We start from the raw sequence: 21514 nt of genomic DNA on the forward strand, positions 1-21514 counted from the left end.
ACAACACAAAGAGGAATGAGAGTTCCCAATGGTCGAAAGATTGTACACAGTAAGCAGATTGTTTTAGCAAGTATAAACATTTTATATCTGAGAGACTTGAATGCTTATAACATCACACACTTCATCCTGTATCCCTCCTCTCGATTCCCTCACTCTTTTGTCATTCTCCTCTTTGCTCCAACTTTCTCATCTTACTATCTCTTTTCCTCCTTGTCTTCTATCGCACAGTGAAACTGACAACTGATATTTATGATTTATTTTTCCTTCCTCTCCCCTGTCTGTCTTTTCTGTTTTGTCCCCTTTCTCCTCCTCCTCTGTTCAGTGTGCCACGATCACGACCGCCTTCCAGGCCTTGTCTTTGTCAAAGTCCCCAGTGTTCCGTTGGATGCTTGTTGCTGAGAGAGCAAGCTGGAGGGAGGGAAGAAGGGAGAGAGAAGAGGGGATAGATAGGAGAGGAGAGAGGTTGGAATAGAAAATAGAGAGACTTTTGTCACTGCAGTCTGCATGTCATCACTGCACAACATACTGTTAATCCATGAATAACCGGCTTAGTCATAAGTGTAAAGGACATCACGCTGCTTGCTTAGCAAGTACCACTTCCTCACGATTCAGCACATACAGTGTATTCGGAAAGTATTCAGACCCCTTGGCTTTTTCCACATTTTGTTACTATACAGCCTTATTCTAAAATTGATTAAATGGTTACAATACCCCGTAATGGCAAAGAAAAAATAGGTTTTTTGAAATTTTAGCAAATTTATAAAAAATTACAAACTGAAATATCACATATACATAAGTATTCCGACCTCTTAACTCAGCACTTTGTTGAAGCACCTTAGGTAGCAATTACAGCCTCAAGTCTTCTTGGCTATGACGCTACAAGCTTGGCACACCTGTATTTGGGGAGTTTCTCCCATTCTTCTCTGCAGATCCTCTCAAGCTCCGTCAGGTTGGATGGGGAGCGTTGCTGCACAGCTATTTTCAGATCTCTCCAGAGTTTTTCGATCAGGTTCAAGTCCAGGCTCTGGCTAGGTCACTAAAGGACATTCAAAGACTTGTCCCGAAGCAACTCCTGTGTTATCTTGGCTGTGTGCTTAGGGTTGTTGTGCTGTTAGACTGGGGCGAAGGTTCACCTTCTGAGGTCCTGAGCGCTATGGAGCAGGATTTCATCAAGGATCTCTCTGTACTTTGTTCCATTCATCTTTCCCTCGATCCTGACTAGTCTCCCAGTCCCTGCCACTGAAAAACATCCCCACAGCAGGATGCTGCCACCAACATGTTTCACTGTAGAGATGGTGTCAGGTTTCCTCCAGAAGTGACGCTTGGCATTCAGGTCAAAGAGCTCAATCTTGGTTTCATCAGACCAGAGAATCTTGTTTCTCATGGTCGGAGAGACCTTTAGAGGTGCCTTTTAGCAAACTCCAAGCGGGCTGTCATGTGCCTTTTTTACTGAGAAGTGGCTTCCGTCTGGCCACTACCATAAAGGCCTGATTGGTGGAGTGCTGCAGAGATGGTTGTCCTTCTGGAAGGTTCTCCCTTCTCCACAGAGGAACTCTGGAGCTCTTTCAGAGTGACCATCGGGTTCTCGGTCACCTCCCTGACCAAAACCCTTCTCCCCTGATTGCTCAGTTTGGCCGGGCAGCCAGCTTTAGGAAGAGTCTTGGTGGTTCCAAACTTCTTCCATTTGAGAATGATGGAGGCCACTGTGTTCTTGGGGACCTTCAATGCTGCAGACATTTTTGGTACCCTTCCCCAGATGTGTGCCTCGACACAATCATGTCTCTGAGCTCTACGGACAAGTCCTTCGACCTCATGGCTTGGTTTTTGCTCTGACATGCACTGTCCACTGTGGGACCTTATATAGACAGGTGTGTGCCTTTCCAAATCATGTTCAATCAATTGAATTTATCACAGATAGAATCCAATGAAGTTGTAGAAACATCTCATGGATGATCAATGGAAACAGCATTCATCTGAGCTCATCTTCAAAGTCAAACTCAAAGTCTCACAGCAAAGGGCCTGAATATTTATGTAAATAAGGTATTTCTGTTTTTATTTTTAATACATTTGCAAGCATTTCTAAAAACCTGATTTCGCTTTGTCTTTATGGATTATTGTGTGTAGATTTGATGAGGAAAAACATATATTCAATCAATTTTAGAACAAGGCTGTAACTTAACCAAATGTGGAAAAAGTCAATGGGTCTGAATACTTTCCGAATGCATTGTACTTGCCTCGAACCCGGGACCTCTCCTTCACAAACACACGTGACCATCCTCCCTCAAGCATCTATACTCGTCGTGCCACTCAAAAGCTAGTTCTTGAGCGACATAAACATGGATTCAATGCTGAGGAGTAAGTTTCCCACATCTTCATGTGCTACATAAGCGTCAGTCCTCCTCACACGGCAGTGACATTTCCAGAGAGACTGATGTGAGAGATGTACCAGCTATCCTCACGGAGGACAGCGGAGTAAGAGACACCTGAAACCCCACCTCTGAATACTAAATCATTTACATTTACATTTAAGTAAGGATCAGTGCAAAGGGCCTGAATATTTATGTAAATAAGGTATTTCTGTTTTTATTTTTAATACATTTGCAAGCACATTTCCAGAGAGACTGATGTGAGAGATGTACCAGCTATCTAAGGATCAGTGACATTTACAGAGAGACTGATGTGAGAGATGTACCAGCTATCTAAGGATCAGTGACATTTCCAGAGAGACTGATGTGAGAGATGTACCAGCTATCTAAGGATCAGTGACATTTCCAGAGAGACTGATGTGAGAGATGTACCAGCTATCTAAGGATCAGTGACATTTCCAGAGAGACTGATGTGAGAGATGTACCAGCTATCTAAGGATCAGTGACATTTACAGAGACACTGATGTGAGATGTACCAGCTATCTAAGCATCAGTGACATTTCCAGAGAGACTGATGTGAGAGATGCACCAGCTATCTAAGCATCAGTGACATTTCCAGAGAGACTGATGTGAGAGATGTACCAGCTATCTAAGCATCAGTGGCTCTACATCAGTTAGTCATAGAGCACAACATCTCATCTGCCAAAACTCAATGTGTGTGTGTGTACGTGCATGTGTTTGCGTTTGAAAGAGTGAGAGGGGAGCCTGATGTGTGCAGCAGTCCTAGTTCATGTCTATGTGAATCTGCATGACTGTGTAAACAGTAGGTACAGAATGCGTTTGTAAAGTACCTCTAAGTGTAGAGCTGGGAGCTGCTGGCTGTCATCCCACTCTAGAGCCCCCATGCGGAGCTGACTCTTGTAGGAGGCACAGTGCACTACGGTGGCCAGAGTCAGAACAGCCTGCACCAGCAGCAACACCATCAGAATCAGCAGCAGGATGTCATATGATTGCTAGGGGGGACACATACATATTGTTTTGGTACGCCATCTGAGTTGTAACCACAGAGTCATTAAAGTGGCATTCCAGTCTAATTTTCACCTCACTTAACACCTGATTTACTTAACAAAAGGCACATCTCAATAGGTGGTCCAGGTAAGTCATGGCATTACACCAGTCTATTGCTCCTCTATATTTCCTCTGGCAAAAAAACACAAATTTGATAAAACTTGGAATATCACTTTTCAACAGTAAAAGTTCAACAATCGCTGGAGGATGTCTTTAAGTATATACGTTTTGAACATGTTGATTGTCCCTTTCTCAAAACATTGGATTCACTCAATATCTGAGTTAATACCACCACATGGGCTCACTAGTGCAGCGGTCTACTGCATCTCAGTGCCAGAGGTGTCTCTACAGACAACCTGGTTCGAATCCAGGCTGTATCACAACCAGCCGTGATTTGGAGTCCCATAGGGAGGCGCACAATTGGCCCAGTGTCATCCGGGGTTGGCCGATGTAGGCTGTCATTGTAAATGATAATTTGTTCTTAACTGACTTGCCTTGTTAAATAAAGTCTTTAAAAATAAAAAAAACATGAAAAGCTCTGTATGTGTTTACCATTTCTGCAGAGTTGTTAGTTATACCTTGACCATGATTCTCAAAAACGTTGTATTCACAAGTGACAAAGACTTTGAGCTGGAGGCTGACCTGAGGCAGTCCTACTGAACTCATCCCATGTACAGAGACTCTATCTATCACAGAACACTAGGCAGCTCACCTTAGCTCTAGGCACCTCATTCAAGGAGATGTCAATGAAACTAAGCACACTGCAGGAGAGGAAGCCTGAGGCTGAGAAGAGCAGTGGGGAGGTCACACTGCTGATGGCAATCAACATATCCACCTGAGGAGGAGAGGGGAGGAGTGAGAGATAGAGATAGTCTTCATTCAGTGAGGAAATGGTTGAGCATAACACCTGTCCAGAATACATATCCTTTAAAAACTCACGACACTTGTTGGGGTATTCTGCTACGACATGGCTGGCAATGGCACTGGGGAAACACTGCAGAGACAGGGAACAAAATAGAGGTGTTTCAAGTCTTTCACCCATTGTTGAGTCACAGCCACTCTCTACTGGATCATGAAAAAAGACTGGATGTGTCTGGAAGCAGGTTTGTGTCTGCGGCGGGGTAGAAAATATTAATGAATCGGTGGTGACACATGCAGCCTTACAGCCACTAAGATCCAGAAGAAGATGACAGACAGGTATGGACCAGGGAGCAAGACGTCCATGTTGAGAGCCATGATACCGCCAAACACAGCCGAGATTCCTACTATCACCTCAATCAACTGTCAGAAATACACGGCCGTGACTATCGGGAATGCACAGCAGTGACTATTGAGAATACATGGCAGTTACTATTGGGAATACACGGCAGTGACTATTGGGTTATACACGGCAGTTACTATTGGGAATACATGGCAGTGACTATTGGGAATACACGGCAGTGACTATTGGGAATACACAGCAGTGACTATTGGGAATACACAGTAGTTACTATTGGGAATACACGACAGTAACTATTGGGAATACACCGCAGTTACTATTGGCAATACACGGCAGTGACTATTGGGAATACACAGCAGTTACTATTGGGAATATATGGCAGGGACTATTGGGAATACACAGCAGTTACTATTCAGTCTCTCGATCCCAGCTTTGATGCACCTGTACTGACCTCGCCGTCTGGATGATAGCGGGGTGAACAGCCAGTGGCTCGGGTGGTTCTTGTCCTTAATGATCATTTTTGCCTTCCTGTGACATCGGATGCTGTAGGTGTCCTGGAGGGCAGGTAGCTTGCCCACGGTGATGCGTTGGGCATACCACACCACCCTCTGGAGAGCCATGTGGTTGCAGGCGGTGCAGTTGCCATACAAGGCGATGATACAGCCTGACAGGATGCTCTCAATTGTGCATCTGTAAAAGTTTGTGAGGGATTTAGGTGCCAAGTCAACTCTCTTCAACCTCCTGATGTTGGAGGCGCTGTTGCGTCTTCTTCACCACACCGTCTGTGTGGGGGTATCATTTCAGTTTATCAGTGATGTGTACGACAAGGAACTTGAAGATTTCCACCTTCTCCACTGTGGTCCCGTCGATGTGGATATGGGGTGGCTTCCTCTGCTGTTTTCTGAAGTTCACGATCAGCTCCTTAGTTTTGCTGATGTTGGGTGAGAGGTTATTTTAGGGTTAGAGGCAGAGAATCTCAGTGGGAAAGAGGCGAACCGGCCAGGCAGAGACAGCGAGGGCGGTTCTGTCACGCCCTGGCCTTAGTTATCTGTGTTTTCTTTATTATTTTCGTTAGGCCAGGGTGTGACATGGGTGATTTATTGTGTTTCGTCTTGTCTAGGGGTTTATTAGATTTATGGGGTTGTGTTCAGTTTGTTGTCTAGGTAAGTCTATGGTTGCCGAGAGTGGTTCTCAATCAGAGGCAGGTGTTTACCGTTGTCTCTGATTGGGAACCATATTTAGGCAGCCATATTCTTTGGGTATTTTGTGGGTGGTTGTTTCCTGTCTTTGTGTTTTCTGCACCAGATAGGGCTGTTTCGGTTTTCACGTTTATTGTTTTGTATCCTGTTAATGTTTGAGTTACCTTATTAAATTACCATGAACTGTAGCCACGCTGCGTTTTGGTCCGCCTCTCCTTCCCAGGAAGAAAGCCGTTACAGGTTCGTTGCTCCAGAGCCTTTCCGTTCACCTTCCCACTCCTGGGCCAGACTACACTCAATCATATGACCCACTGAAGAGATGAGTCTTCAGTAAAGACTTAAAGGTTGAGACCGAGTCTCCGTCTCTCACATGGGTAGGCAGACCATTCCATAAAAATAGAGCTCTATAGGAGAAAGCCCTGCCTCCAGCTGTTTGCTAAGAAATTCTAGGGACAATTAGGAGGCCTGCATCTTGTGACCGTAGCGTACGTGTTTGCGGGTGGTGCAGTTGCCATACAAGGCGATGATACAGCCTGACAGGATGCTCTCAATTGTGCATCTGTAAAAGTTTGTGAGGGATTTAGGTGCCAAGTCAAATCTCTTCAGCCTCCTGATGTTGGCGGCACTGTTGTGTCTTCTTCACCACACTGTCTGTGTGGGTGTATCATTTCAGTTTATCAGTTATGTGTACGACAAGGAACTTGAAGATTTCCACCTTCTCCAATGCGGTCCTGTCGATGTGGATATAGGGGTGCTTCCTCTGCTGTTTTCTGAAGTTCACGATCAGCTCCTTAGTTTTGCTGACGTTGGGTGAGAGGTTATTTTAGGGTTAGAGGCAGAGTATTTCAGTGGGAAAGAGGCGAACCGGCCAGGCAGAGACAGCGAGGGCGGTTCATTGCTCCAGAGCCTTTCCGTTCACCTTCACACTCCTGGGCCAGACTACACTCAATCATATGACCCACTAAAGAGATGAGTCTTCAGTAAAGACTTGAAGGTTGAGACTGAGTCTGTGTCTCTCACATGGGTAGGCAGACCATTCCATAAAAATAGAGCTCTATAGGAGAAAGCCCTGCCTCCATCTGTTTGCTTAGAAATTATAGGGACAATTAGGAGGCCAGCGTCTTGTGACCATAGCATACATGTAGGTATGTATGGCAGGACCAAATCAGAGAGATAGGTAGGAACAAGCCCATGTAATGCTTTGTAGGTTAGCAGTAAAAAAGTGAAATCAGCCCTTGCCTTAACAGGAAGCCAGTGTAGGGAGGCTAGCACTGGAGTAATATGATCACATTTTTTGGTTCTAGTCAGGATTCTAGCAGCCGTATTAAGCACTAACTGAAGTTTATTTAGTGCTTTATCCCGGTAGCCGGAAAGTAGAGCATTGCCGTAGTCTAACCTAGAAGTAACAAAAGCATGGATTAATTTTTCTGCATCATTTTTGGACAGAAAGTTTCAGATTTTTGCAATGTTACGTAGATGGAAAAAAGCTGTCCTTGAAACAGTCTTGATATGTTTGTCAAAAGAGAGATCAGGGTCCAGAGTAACGCCGAGGTCCTTCATAATTCCATTGCAAGCCTGTCCTCCATTTAAAGGGTTATCAACCAGATTCCTTTCCCTATAGCTTCCACAAGGTGTGAACAGTCTTTAGACATAGTTTCAGGCTTTTATTCTGAAAAATGAGCGAGAATGATCACATCGCGTCAGTGGATAGCTGTGTTTCCCCAGAGTTTTGCATGCGTGAGCAGCTTGGAGCAGACCTTTTCTATCTCTCTCCTATTGAAAAGGCTACCGCCCGGGTGAAATCTTATCGATTATTTATTGTAAAAACAACCTGAGGACTGAGTATAAAAAACGTTTGACATGTTTCTACAAACTTTACGGATACTATTTGGAATTTTCATGACCTGCACGAGCCTGTGGATTACTCAACAAAACGCGACAATCAAATGGAGGTTTTTGGGTATAAAAATAATCTTTATGGAACAAAACAAACATTTATTGTGTAACTGGGAGTCTCGTGAGTGCAAACATCTGAAGATCATCAAAGGTAAGCAATTCATTTGATTGCGTTTCTGACTTTTGTGACCAATCTACTTTGCTGCTAGCTGTTTGTAATGTTTTGTCTGCTGAGAGACTTGTCCTAATTTATACGCTTGGTTTGCTTTCGCTGTAAAGCTTTTTTGAAATCTGACACGCCAGGTGGATTAACAACAAGCTAAGCTGTGCTTGGGTATATTGCACTTGTGATTTCATGAAAATGAAATAATTTTAGTAATTTATTTTGAATTTGGCGCTCTGCAATTCAGCGGATGTTGACGAAAATGATCCCCCTAAAGGGATCGGTGCACCAAGAGGTTTTAATACTATGGCGCCGCCACCAATATAATCTAAACTGAGCAAAGATAAATCAGATGTGGGCATGAACAAGCAAGAATTGAAACAGAAAGATAATGGTGGATAGTGGAAAAGGGGGGTTTATAATTTACATAGAGAGGAGTGACCATGTGTGTTTTCTGAAGGTGGAAACCAATAAAGCCTGAGGTCTGTAGTAACAAGAGAATTCAGTTGTTCCATGGAATTGCTCCGCTTGCTCAGTTACTTTTGTAATAAAGTCTATTTGAATTTACAAGTTCCAGTATCTGAGAACTATTTGACTCAATATTTCCACTACACCAGCTGGTCTGCGCATGCTCTGAGGCCATGGCTAGGGATGCCATCTGGGTCGGCAGCCTTGCGAGGGTTAACACGCTTAAATGTCTTACACACGTCAGCCATGGAGAAGGAGAGCCCATAGTCCTTGGTAGCGGGCTGTGTCGGTGGTGCTGTGTTATCCTGAAAGCAGGTGAAGATGGTGTTTAGCTTGTCTGAAAGAAAGACGTCGGTGTCCGCAACGTGGCTGGTTTTCCCTTTGTAGTCCGTTATTGTCTGTAGACCCTGCCACATATATCTTGTGCCTGAGCAGTTGAATTCCGACTCCACTTTGTCTCTATACTGACGTTGTGCCCTGTTTGCTTGCCTTACGGAGGGAATAACTACACTGTTTGTATTCTTCCATTTTCCCAGTCACCTTGCAATGGTTAAATGGGATGGTTTGCGCTTTCAGTTTTGTGCGAATGCTGTTATCTATCCATGGTTTCTGGTTAGGGCAGGTTTTATTAGTCATAGTAGGTACAACATCTCCTATACACTTCCTGATAAATTCAGTCACCGGGTCAGTGTATTTGTCTATGTTGTTCTCAGAGGCTACCCGGAACATATCCCAGGCCACGTGAACAAAACAATCTTGAAGAGAGGATTCTGAGCTTTGAATAGTCCTTACCACAGGTACTTCCTGTTTGAGCTTCTGCCTATAGGAAGGGAGGAGCAAAATGGAGTTGTGATATCAGTTGCCAAAGGGAGGGCGGGGGAGGTTCTTGTAGGCATCCCGGAATTTGGAGTAGCAGTGGTTGAGTGTTTCAGCAGAGCTAGTCAATGTGTTGATAGATTTTCGGTAAAGTTTTCCTCAAATTTACTTTGTTAAAATCCCCAGCAACAATGAATGCGTATACCTCAGGATATGTGGTTACCAGTTTGCATAAAGTCCATTAAAGTTATTTGAAGGCTGTCGTGGTAATGGCTTGAGGGGGAATATACACGGCTATGACTATAACCGAAGAGAATTCTCTTGGAAGATAATATGGTCGGCATTTGATTTGATTGAAGTATTCTAGGTCGGGTGAACAAAAGGACTTAAGTTCCTGTATGTTATCACAATCACACCATGAGTAGTTAATCATAAAACATGAACCCCCGCCCCCCTTCTTCTTCCCAGAGAGATATGTATTCATGTCTGTGCCATGAACTGAGAATCCAACTGGCTGAACGAACTCAGACAGTATATACAGAGAGAGCCATGTTTCCGTGAAACAGAGTATATTACAAACAAAGGATGTTACAAACAAACAAAGGATCCGATTCGGGAAAGTCATATTCCTGGTTGTAATGCAGGTAATTCTGGTGAGTTACTGCTGTTCTGATATCCAGATGTTCTTCCCGGCTGTAAGTAATAACACAAAACATTTCCTGGGCTAATAATGTAAGAAATAACACATAAACAGAAATATTGCAGCAACATTTCCTAACAGCTAGAAGCACGGCAGCCAAGTCCGTCGGCACCATTTTCATGCTACTATCAGGTAATTCCTAGCCTGATACCAGATGTGTTTGTGCTGTCTTGCCAACTCCTATGTTATTCGTCATAGAAGTTGGATAGACAGCACAAATAGCTCTGGGACATGAGGATCAGCCTTTTTCAGACTCTAGTCAGCTAAGAGCCCCTCACCGAACCTGCAGCACAGCGCAGGTAGTCCATAGCAGCAGGAAACACGTTGCCCAGGTAGAAAGAGAAGCCAGCTATGACCAGCAGACTGCTCTGTGGACCACCCACACACACAGACACAGATACAGACACACATACAAACACACGCGCGCACACACACAGTGTGTAAAGACTTTCCTCCTCTTCGTCTGAGGAGGAGTAAGGATCGGACCAAAACGCAGTGTGGTAAGTGTCCATATTGATTTATTCAAAACCATACAACTGAACACGGGAACAAAAATAATAAACGTGAAATCTACAAAACCGAAACAGTACCGTGTGGACCAAACACTCACACAGAAACCAACACCCACAAAACAAAAGTGAAACCCAGGCTACCTAAGTATGATTCTCTATCAGAGACAACTAACGACACCTGCCTCTGATTGAGAACCATACTAGGCCGAACACAAAAACCAACATAGAAAAACAAACAGACTGCCCACCCCAACTCCGTCCCTGACCATAATAAAACAAAGGATAAAATAACAGAAATATGGTCAGAACGTAACAGTACCCCCCAAAAAAATAAGGTGCGGACTCCGGCTGCAAAAACCTGAACCTATAGGGGAGGGTCTGGGTGGGCGTCTGTCCGCGGTGGCGGCTCTGGCGCGGGACGTGGACCCCACTTCACCATAGTTTTTGTCCGACTCCTCAACCGCCCCCTTGGCCTCTTATGAGCGGCGACCCTCGCCGCCGACCTCGGACTGGGGACCCTCACCACGGGTCCCGAATGGACGGGAGATTCCGACAGCGCCAGACAGGCGGGAGACTCCGGCAGCGCCGGACAGGCGGAAGACTCCGGCAGCTCCGGAGTGAAGGATGGCTTGGCAGCTCCTGTCTGACTGATGGCTCTGGCAGCTCCTGGCTGGCTGATGGCTCTGGCAGTTCCTGGCTGGCTGACGGCTCTGGCAGCTCCTGTCTGACTGATGGCTCTGGCGGCTCCTGGCTGGCTGACGGCTCTATGGCTTCTGGCTGGCTGACGGCTCTGATGGCTTCTGGCTGGCTGAAGACTCTGATGGTTTCTGGCTGGCTGACGGCTCTGGCGGCTCCTGGCTGGCTGACGGCTCTGGAGGCTTCTGGCTGGCTGGCGGCTCTGGTGGCTCCTGGCTGGCTGACGGCTCTGGCGGCTCCTGGCTGACTGGCGGCTCTGGCGGCCCCTGGCTGACTGGCGGCCCCTGGCTGACTGGCGGCTCTGGCGGCTTAGGACAGACTGGCGGCTCTGGTGGCTCAGGACAGACTGGCGGCTCTGGCGCCCCTGGCTGACTGGCGGCTCTGGCAGCACCTGGCTGACTGGCGGCTCTGGGGGCTCAGGACAGACTGGCGGCTCTTGCGGCTCAGGACAGACTGGCGGCTCTTGCGGCTCAGGACAGACTGGCGGCTCAGGACAGACTGGCGGCTCAGGACAGACTGGGGGATCTGGCGGCTCGGGGCAGACGGGGGGATCTGGCGGCTCGGGGCAGACTGGGGGATCTGGCGGCTCGGGACAGAGGGGAGACTCTGGCGTCTCAGGACAGACGGGAGACTCTGGCGGCTCAGGACAGAAGGGAGACTCTGGCGGCTCAGGACAGAAGGGAGACTCTGGCAGCGCTGGGCAGGAGGAAGGCTCTGGCAGCTCAGGACAGATGGGCGACTCTGGCAGCGCTGGAGAGGATGAAGGCTCTGACAGCACTGGACAGCCGGGAGCACCTGTAGGGAGAAGACAGAGAGACAGCCTGGTGCTGGGGGCTGCTACAGGAGGGCTGTTGCGTGGAGGTGTCACCGGATAGACCGGACCGTGCAGGCGCACTGGACCTCTTGATCACCGAGCCTGCCCAACCTTACCTGGTTGAATGCTCCCCGTAGCCATACCAGTGCGGCGAGGTGGAATAGCCCGCACTGGGCTGTGCTGGCGAACCGGGGCCACCACGCGTAAGGCTGGTGCCATGTACACCGGCCCGAGGAGTCGCACTGGAGACCAGATGCGTAGAGCCGGCTTCATGGCACCTGGCTCGATGCCCACTCTAGCCCGGCAGATACGAGGAGCTGGAATGTACCGCACCGGGCTATGCACACGCACCGGGGACACTGTGCGCTCCACCACATAACACGGTGCCTGCCCGGTCCCTCTCGCTCTCTGGTAAGCACGGGGAGTTGGTTCAGGTCTCCTACCTGACTTAGCCATACTCCCCGTGTGACCCCCCAAGACGTTTTTGGGGCTGCCTCTCGGACTCCCAGCCGCGCTGCCTTGTTGCCTCTTCATACCAGTGCCTCTCCGCTTTCGCTGCCTCCAGCTTTGTTTTAGGGTGGCGATATTTCCCTGCTTGTGCCCAGGGTCCCTTGCCGTCCAAAATCTTCTCCCAAGTCCAGGAGTCTTGACATCGCTGCTGCTGCTGCTGCGGCCCATTACCACGCTGCTTGGTCCTTTTGTTGGTGGGTGTTTCTGTAACGACTTTCCTCCTCTTCGTCTGAGGAGGAGTAAGGATCGGACCAAAACGCAGTGTGGTAAGTGTCCATATTGATTTATTCAAAATCACACAACTGAACACGGGAACAAAAATAATAAACGTGAAATCTACAAAACCGAAACAGTACCGTGTGGACCAAACACTCACACAGAAACCAACACCCACAAAACAAAAGTGAAACCCAGGCTACCTAAGTATGATTCTCAATCAGAGACAACTAACGACACCTGCCTCTGATTGAGAACCATACTAGGCCGAACACAAAAATATATATAGAAAAACAAACAGACTGCCCACCCCAACTCCGTCCCTGACCATAATAAAACAAAGGATAAAATAACAGAAATATGGTCAGAACGTAACAGTACCCCCCCAAAAAAATAAGGTGCGGACTCCGGCTGCAAAAACCTGAACCTATAGGGGAGGGTCTGGGTGGGCGTCTGTCCGCGGTGGCGGCTCTGGCGCGGGACGTGGACCCCACTTCACCATAGTTTTTGTCTGCCTCCTCAACCGCCCCCTTGGCCTCTTATGAGCGGCGACCCTCGCCGCCGACCTCGGACTGGGGACCCTCACCACAGGTCCCGAATGGATGGGAGACTCCGGCAGCGCCAGCCAGCAGCCGCCAGAGCCGTCAGCCAGCCAGGAGCTGCCAGAGCCGTCAGCCAGCCAGGAGCTGCCAGAGCCGTCAGTCAGCCAGTAGCTGCCAGAGCCGTCAACCAGCCAGGAGCTTCCAGAGCCGTCAGCCAGACAGGAGCTGCCAGAGCCGTCAGTCAGCCAGGAGCTGCCAGAGCCGTCAACCAGCCAGGAGCTTCCAGAGCCGTCAGCCAGACAGGAGCTGCCAGAGCCGTCAGCCAGCCAGGAGCTGCCAGAGCCGTCCTTCACTCCGGAGCTGCCGGAGTCTCCCGTCCATTCGAGACCTGTGGTGAGGGTCCCCAGTCCGAGGTCGGCGGCGAGGGTCACCGCTCATAAGAGGCCAAGGGGGCGGTTGAGGAGTCGGACAAAAACTATGGTGAAGTGGGGTCCACGTCAGTCAGCTAGGAGCTGCCAGAGCCGTCAACCAGCCAGGAGCTTCCAGTGTAAAACCCCCCAGAGCTAACTAACCTGGCGTGTGTAGAAAAAAAACCCAGAGCAAACTAACCTGGTGTGTAGAAAAAAAACCCCCAGAGCAAACTAACCTGGCGTGTAGAAAACCCCCCCAGAGCAAACTAACCTGGCGTGTAGAAAACCCCCCAGATCAAACTAACCTGGCGTGTAGAAACCCCCCCCAGGGCAAACTAACCTGGCGTGTAGAAAAACCCCAGAGCAAACTAACCTGGCATGTAGAAAACCCCCCCAGAGCAAACTAACCTGGTGTGTAGAAAACCCCCCAGAGCAAACTAACCTGGCATGTAGAACCCCCCCCCCAGAGCAAACTAACCTGGCGTGTAGAAAACCCCCCCCCCCAGAGCAAACTAACCTGGCGTGTAGAAAAACCCCCGAGAGCAAACTAACCTGGCGTGTAGAAAAAACCCCAGAGCAAACTAACCTGGTGTGTAGAAAAACCCCGAGAGCAAACTAACCTGGCGTGTAGAAAAAACCCCAGAGCAAACTAACCTGGTGTGTAGAAAAACCCCCCAGAGCAAACTAACCTGGCGCGTAGAAAAAACCCCAGAGCAAACTAACCTGGCATGTAGAAAACCCCCCAGAGCAAACTAACCTGGCGTGTAGAAAAAAAACCCAGAGCAAACTAACCTGGCGTGTAGAAAAAACCCCCAGAGCAAACTAACCTGGCGTGTAGAAAAACCCCCCAGAGCAAATTAACCTGGCGTGTAGAAAACCCCCCCAGAGCAAACTAACCTGGCGTGTAGAAAAAAAACCCAGAGCAAACTAACCTGGCGTGTAGAAAAAAACCCCAGGAGCAAACAAACCTGGCGTGTAGAAAAAAAAACCCAGAGCAAACTAACCTGGCATGTAGAAAAAAACCCCCAGAGCAAACTAACCTGGCGTGTAGAAAAACCCCCCAGAGCAAACTAACCTGGCGTGTAGAAAAAAACCCAGAGCAAACTAACCTGGCGTGTAGAAAAAAAACCCAGAGCAAACTAACCTGGCATGTAGAAAAAAAAAACCAGAGCAAACTAATCTGGCGTGTAGAAAAAAAACCCAGAGCATACTAACCTGGCATGTAGAAAAAAAAAACCAGAGCAAACTAACCTGGCGTGTAGAAAAACCCCCAGATCAAACTAACCTGGCGTGTAGAAAACCCCCCAGAGCAAACTAACCTGGCATGTAGAAAAAAAACCAAGAGCAAACTAACCTGGCGTGTAGAAAAACCCCGAGAGCAAACTAACCTGGCGTGTAGAAAAAACCCCAGAGCAAACTAACCTGGCGTGTAGAAAACCCCCCCAGAGCAAACTAACCTGGCGTGTAGAAAAAAAACCCAGAGCAAACTAACCTGGCGTGTAGAAAAAAAAACCCAGAGCAAACTAACCTGGCGTGTAGAAAAACCCCCCAGAGCAAACTAACCTGGCGTGTAGAAAACCCCCCAGAGCAAACTAACCTGGCGTGTAGAAAAAAAACCCAGAGCAAACTAACCTGGCGTGTAGAAAAACCCCCAGAGCAAACAAACCTGGCGTGTAGAAAAAAAAACCCAGAGCAAACTAACCTGGCATGTAGAAAAAAAACCCAGAGCAAACTAACCTGGCGTGTAGAAAAAAAACCAGAGCATACTAACCTGGCATGTAGAAAAAAAAACCCAGAGCAAACTAACCTGGCGTGTAGAAAAACCCCCAGATCAAACTAACCTGGCGTGTAGAAAACCCCCCAGAGCAAACTAACCTGGCATGTAGAAAAAAAAACAAGAGCAAACTAACCTGGCGTGTAGAAAAACCCCCAGAGCAAACTAACCTGGCGTGTAGAAAAAAAACCCCAGAGCAAACAAACCTGGCGTGTAGAAAAAAAACCCCAGAGCAAACTAACCTGGCATGTAGAAAAAAAACCCAGAGCAAACTAACCTGGCGTGTAGAAAAAAACCCCAGAGCAAACTAACCTGGCATGTAGAAAAAAAAACCCAGAGCAAACTAACCTGGCGTGTAGAAAACCCCCCAGATCAAACTAACCTGGCGTGTCATTAAAGTCCTGTCATCTTATTCCTATCAGGAGTAATGATTTGATTGTGATTCATCATGTTGTTTGGCAAGCCAGGCCCACTTAGCTGCTACCACAGTACTGACACAGACAGACAGACAGACAGACAGACAGACAGACAGACAGACTGTTCCTCATCCCTCATCAACTCTTCTGTCTGATCTGAATGACTGACTGATTGACTGACTGACTGACTCACTGACTGTCAGGCAGCCTTAGCCCAGAATCCAAACTGATTTGCTCCCTTTTATGAAGTTAAACCATAGTGAAACTGAGCATATCAGTTTGGATTCTAGGCTACAGACATGAATATCTATTGATCACAGTTAAGTTTGAACAGTAGCAGGTAGCCCAGCGGTTAGGAGCAAAAGGTTGCTGGTTTGAATCCCTGAGCCAGCAAGGTGGAAAAATCTGCCGTTCTGCCCTTCAGCAAGGCAGTTAACCTCCAACAACAAATGCTCCCCGGGTGCCGATGACGTTGATTAAGGCAGCCCCCTGCACATCTCTGATTCAGAGGGGTTGGGTTAAATGCAGAAGAATCATTACAGTTGAATGCATTCCATTGTACAAGTGACTACGTATCCCCCTTTCCCTAGCAGCTAGACAAAGTTGTCAGGATTGTAGTCTAAGGCTACATCCCGATTTTCCAACCTTCTCCCTGTTTTTCCGACCGCACTTGAACACTCCCTGTCATGGATTTAAAACAGTTGGATTGGTGTAACTATTGGCTGAAGGGAGTTTCCACCACTGTGAAATCCATCAAATCAAATCAAATCAAATTTATTTATATAGCCCTTTGTACATCAGCTGATATCTCAAAGTGCTGTACAGAAACCCAGCCTAAAACCCAAAACAGCAAGCAATGCAGGTGTAGAAGCACGGTGGCTAGGAAAAACTCCCTAGAAAGGCCAAAACCTAGGAAGAAACCTAGAGGAACCAGGCTATGTGGGGTGGCCAGTCCTCTTCTGGCTGTGCCGGGTAGAGATTATAACAGAACATGGCCAAGATGTTCAAATGTTCATAAATGACCAGCATGGTTGAATAATAATAAGGCAGAACAGTTGAAACTGGAGCAGCAGCACGGCCAGGTGGACTGGGGACAGCAAGGAGTCATCATGTCAGGTAGTCCTGGGGCATGGTCCTAGGGCTCAGGTCCTCCGAGAGAGATAAAGAAAGAGAATTAGAGAGAGCATATGTGGGGTGGCCAGTCCTCTTCCTGCTGTGCCGGGTGGAGATTATAACAGAACATGGCCAAGATGTTCAAATGTTCATAAATGACCAGCATGGTCGAATAATAATAAGGTAGAACAGTTGAAACTGGAGCAGCAGCACGGCCAGGTGGACTGGGGACAGCAAGGAGTCATCATGTCAGGTAGTCCTGGGGCATGGTCCTGGGGCTCAGGTCCTCCGAGAGAGAGAAGGAGATCCATGACTGGAAGTATGCAAGTGCACACTTTGGGAGAAGGGTGGACAATTGGGATCCAACCTAAAGGTAATTTATTCTCTGTAGTACAGCTTGTGAAGTGTGTGATGTCACATGACCACTCCCAAACCTTCCGCCATGAGGGATCCAGCTAATGACAGAACACCAGAGGGTAAATCCATAGGTCCCAACAACAACTGGAGACCATTTACTAAGGTTTCACAGTGGAAAAATCGTTGAGATTGTTGTTCGAGACAAGAAAACCAGTTGATATCTATGGAGGATTCATATCATTCTTTATATTAATCTTTATGGAGGAAACGGATATTAAGTCACACATTTACATGTAGTTTCACAATGTCTGGAAAACACAACAGATGACGCTTCTCCGGTTTAGGATAGACCCTGATCATCTTTTGAACTAGGCCTCTATCCATAAAGTGTCTCAGAGTAGGCGTGCTGGATCAGTTTTATCCTTTTAGATCATAATGAATGTGATTATAGACAGGGGGACCTGATTCTAGATCAGCACTCCCACTCAGAGACGCTTTTTGAATACAGGGCCATAACCGTTCTCTCCTGAAATGAAGACACCAGTACACGTCTACACATTTAGAGACACATGCTGACAATATCGCTCCTCAATACCGTTCCTGCTTCCACTCTTAAAGTCTCATGCCACTCTTAAACCAAACTGAACACCAGCAAAACAGTCATTCTCATGACATGCAACTTGAAACATACAGAACGATAACACATTGAAAAGAACAACATTTTATAAAGCCATATCCAATGAGTAGACGCATGAGAAGAAGAAACATCTGTAGGATATATACATTAACTTACAAGAGGAGCCAAAGCTCTGTGTTTTATTCACAATATTTACACAGTTCTAACAGTGGATGAAGGAAGGAAATGTGTTTACTGTTTTCCAGCTTTCACAAACGTAGCTTGAAGAATTTCCCAATACCTCTCTCCTTTGCATGACTCCCTTAAAACATACTACCACATGACATACAGTATATCCACATATCACTTTTACATGTAGCAGACCAGGGTTCAAATACTATTTGAAATCATGTTAAATACTTTATCTAGGCGTGATTGAGCTTGCCTGGCACAATGGAACCAATATAATAGTCACAAAAGTGCAAACTGCACCAATCTGACACCCCGGGCAGACTAGAGCAAATGCTAAAATTATTTTATTTCAAATAATATTGAACTCAGGTCTGCTCTTATGTTAAGTTTGGCTAGGCCCAGTTATAAATAGACTATAAAGCTATGTAGGATTGCAGAACCATGCTGAGAAAAGTACCAACAATGATTCTTCCCAGTAGTCACGTGGAGTAATGACAGGTCTGAATGCAGTCTGGAGACTAATGTCAAGGAGCGAAGTAATGTTGACTGGGGCTTTACGAATGATTCCAGACACACACACACACACACACACACATCCCTCACTGCATCTCAGCGATATAGTCCCACTATTGCTGTGATGAGTCAGCTTTACTTCAGCCCTATGAAAATCTCCTTATCACAATATCTGGGGTTCCAGCGCTGTCCATTTGCCTAAGTGCTCGGCCCAAAGCTCAGTAGGCTGCAGGAGAATGGCAATGGCGTGTTAGCACAGCAAGCAATTTAAAAGTGTCACTGTTGAGTGTGGTTCAGTACAGCTATGTGTTGAACTGGGGTCAATGGTGTCAGACAGAAAGTTCCAGTCCCATTAGCAGCTCAATAAATCAACCAATCAGACAATGGAGCCCTTGGAGGAGGACAGGTGGATGGACTGGATGCGGATGCCCAGGGTCTTCTCCAGGTCCAGGAGTACATTGGTGGCGGGACTGTCTGGAGGCGTGTCGTACAGCAGTGTTTTGAAGGGCTCCAGCTCAATCAGCACCACCATGTTTTTCAGGAAGTAGCCCTCGATGTAGACAGCCAAATCTGGGACATCCAGGAACTGATGGAGCAGAAGGTTTGAGAACAGTTGAGTGTTGTCTAGCTTGAGTTGGATGCCAAACCTATACATTTTTGTTAATGCACACAAGCAAGCACACACAAACACTGCGTGAGGAATCTGTGTATCAGTAGAGTTCAAAAGTTACTCACACTCAAACCATGACAAAGGAATAACTCAAGGAGGCAGAGATGCTAAAATAATATACTTAATTTAATCCATGCTCAAAAGAATACAAAAGCTCCAAGTGCAAGGTGTAGAAGGACACACACAAAGGTACAGAGACATGCATACGCATACATTGTGATATTGTTGTATGGTGGTATTAAACATTTTGTATTGTAAAAGGAGCATACGTTTCGGCTTCTATGCCCTCATCAGTGCTGCACAAACTAATTAAGGAGACATCTATTTAAGAATCTGTGCATCAAACATGTTTATTTGCATGCATTCCTACAGTGCATACTGCAAACGGCACAAACACCAAGCAGGAAGGCAAGCACAGGCAAGTATGTTTACACATGATCACACACACACAAACTCACACCCACGGCCTCATACACACGTGCATGAATAGATAGTAGACATACACAAGCAGACCCCCACACTGTACTGCTGTACGACACATCCTCAACTCGACCTCCTCACCTTGGTGTGGCTGTAGATCTCCACACAGGTTTCTGTGTTGATGTTCTTAGAGCAGATGATCTCACAGTGCCTCTGCAGTGCTTCCAGCTGGAAGAACTTGGCCGCTGACAGCAGCTGCACACACCAGAAAAGAAGACAATTGTAGCCCGGCACCTATATCTATTTAGGCTGCCTAATCCTGCTGTATGGTCACAATGACACAGATCTCGGCCCAGTCACCAGGCTGGTAACATGACCCTATTATGGTTAAGTAGTACATGTTGTTGGACTGTAATACTGCTCTTCACTAACTGGGACTGCCCACCTTGTATCAGGAAGTATCTAAATTGTACTGGTTATGGGGGCTCTAGTGGTGTGGGGGCTGTGCTTTGGCAAAGTGGGTGGGGTTATATCCTTCCTGTTTGGCCCTGTCCGGGGGTGTCCTCGGATGGGGCCACAGTGTCTCCTGACCCCTCCTGTCTCAGCCTCCAGTATTTATGCTGCAGTAGTTTATGTGTCGGGGGGCTAGGGTCAGTTTGTTATATCTGGAGTACTTCTCCTGTCCTATTCGGTGTCCTGTGCGAATTTAAGTGTGCTCTTTCTAATTTTCTCTTTCTTTCTCTCTCTCGGAGGACCTGAGCCCTAGGACCATGCCTCAGGACTACCTTGCTGTCCCCAGTCCACCTGGCCGTGCTGCTGCTCCAGTTTCAACTGTTCTGCCTTATTATTATTGGACCATGCTGGCCATTTATGAACATTTGAACATCTTGGCCATGTTCTGTTATAATCTCCACCCGGCACAGCCAGAAGAGGACTGGCCACCCCACATAGCCTGGTTCCTCTCTAGGTTTCTTCCTAGGTTTTGGCATTTCTTGTGAGTTTTTCCTAGCCACCGTGCTTCTACACCTGCATTGCTTGCTGTTTGGGGTTTTAGGCTGGGTTTCTGTACAGCACTTTGAGATATCAGCTGATGTACGAAGGGCTATATAACTAAATTTGATTTGATTTTGATTTGGTTATGAACACGGATGCATATATCTACAGTACCAGTCAAAAGTTTGGACACACCCACTCATTCAAGGGTTTTTCTTTATTTTTACTATTTTCTACATTGTAGAATAATAGTGAAGACATCAAAACTAAGAAATAACACATATGGAATCATGTAGTAACCAAAAAAGTGTTAAACAAATCATAATATATTTTATATTTAGATTCTTAAAAGTAGCCATCCTTTGCCTCGGTGACAGCTTTGCACACTCTTGGCATTCTCTCAACAAGCTGTATATTGGTCTAAGTCTTATTGCATCTTAGAAAACATGACTCGACTGACAACGTGGGAAATGGACTAACAGTCTTACCTCCATAACCTCTGTGTTTCTGATGTGCAGATGCTCCGTCCCACCACAGTAGAGGTATTGCATCACCAGCTGTAACAGTACGAATTAACTGACGTTTACACAACATTCACACAACACAACAAACCTACCAATGGATTTACACTGTCATGGGAAAGAATATGGGCATTTTTTGTATGAACATTCCCCTTTGAAAATGTATCACACCGTTGTCTGATTCATGTATCAATTTGATTAGATTGTAAGGGAAAAACAGAAAAGTTATTTTCTCTATGAACGCACCAGGAATATGTTGTATTTGACGTGGCTGATTTCAATACATGTGTTTTCAGCAGCTGGTCTGTTCGCCAGTAGAGACTTAAACCTTAAG

General features: G+C 46.7%; 2 protein-coding genes across 3 annotated transcripts in view; both read right to left on the reverse strand.

Annotated features, from left to right (window-relative positions):
* Nucleotides 1-318: 318 nt before the first annotated feature.
* LOC135508796 (membrane protein MLC1-like) lies at nt 319-12451 on the reverse strand. Its single transcript, XM_064929012.1, has 12 exons — nt 12361-12451; nt 12015-12159; nt 11844-11898; nt 10174-10263; nt 8524-8684; nt 6554-6652; nt 5476-5584; nt 4599-4715; nt 4342-4428; nt 4147-4269; nt 3218-3379; nt 319-408 (listed from the first exon to the last, which is right to left on the reverse strand). The coding sequence occupies exons 1-12, from the start codon at nt 12449-12451 to the stop codon at nt 319-321; spliced, it is 1329 nt and encodes a 442-aa protein (XP_064785084.1).
* Nucleotides 12452-17483: 5032 nt separating this feature from the next.
* The window catches only part of LOC135509179 (ankyrin repeat and BTB/POZ domain-containing protein 3-B-like), a 134204-nt gene continuing 130173 nt past the window's right edge, over nt 17484-21514 (reverse strand). For both annotated transcript variants that reach the window (XM_064929611.1, XM_064929610.1), the window contains 4 exons: nt 21427-21508; nt 21148-21216; nt 19808-19921; nt 17484-19162 (listed from right to left, as the gene is read on the reverse strand). In XM_064929611.1, the coding sequence (XP_064785683.1) occupies nt 18953-19162; nt 19808-19921; nt 21148-21216; nt 21427-21508 (475 nt within the window). In that variant the 3' untranslated portion in view covers nt 17484-18952. The remainder of the gene's footprint in view (nt 19163-19807; nt 19922-21147; nt 21217-21426; nt 21509-21514) is intronic.

Source organism: Oncorhynchus masou, chromosome 22 (assembly GCF_036934945.1).
Source record: "Oncorhynchus masou masou isolate Uvic2021 chromosome 22, UVic_Omas_1.1, whole genome shotgun sequence".
In the NCBI taxonomy this organism is placed as follows: domain Eukaryota; kingdom Metazoa; phylum Chordata; class Actinopteri; order Salmoniformes; family Salmonidae; genus Oncorhynchus; species Oncorhynchus masou.

Excerpts from the sequence above, each read along its gene's own strand:
- LOC135508796 (XM_064929012.1), bottom strand. The coding sequence starts at position 12,451 with ATGAAGAGGCAACAAGGCAGCGCGGCTGGGAGTCCGAGAGGCAGCCCC. Across the intron at positions 11,899-12,014 it reads GGTAAGGTTGGGCAGGCTCG|GTGCTCCCGGCTGTCCAGTG; the intron begins GTGATCAAGAGG and ends TTCTCCCTACAG. Across the intron at positions 409-3,217 it reads TCCCAGCTCTACACTTAGAG|CTTGCTCTCTCAGCAACAAG; the intron begins GTACTTTACAAA and ends CCCTCCCTCCAG.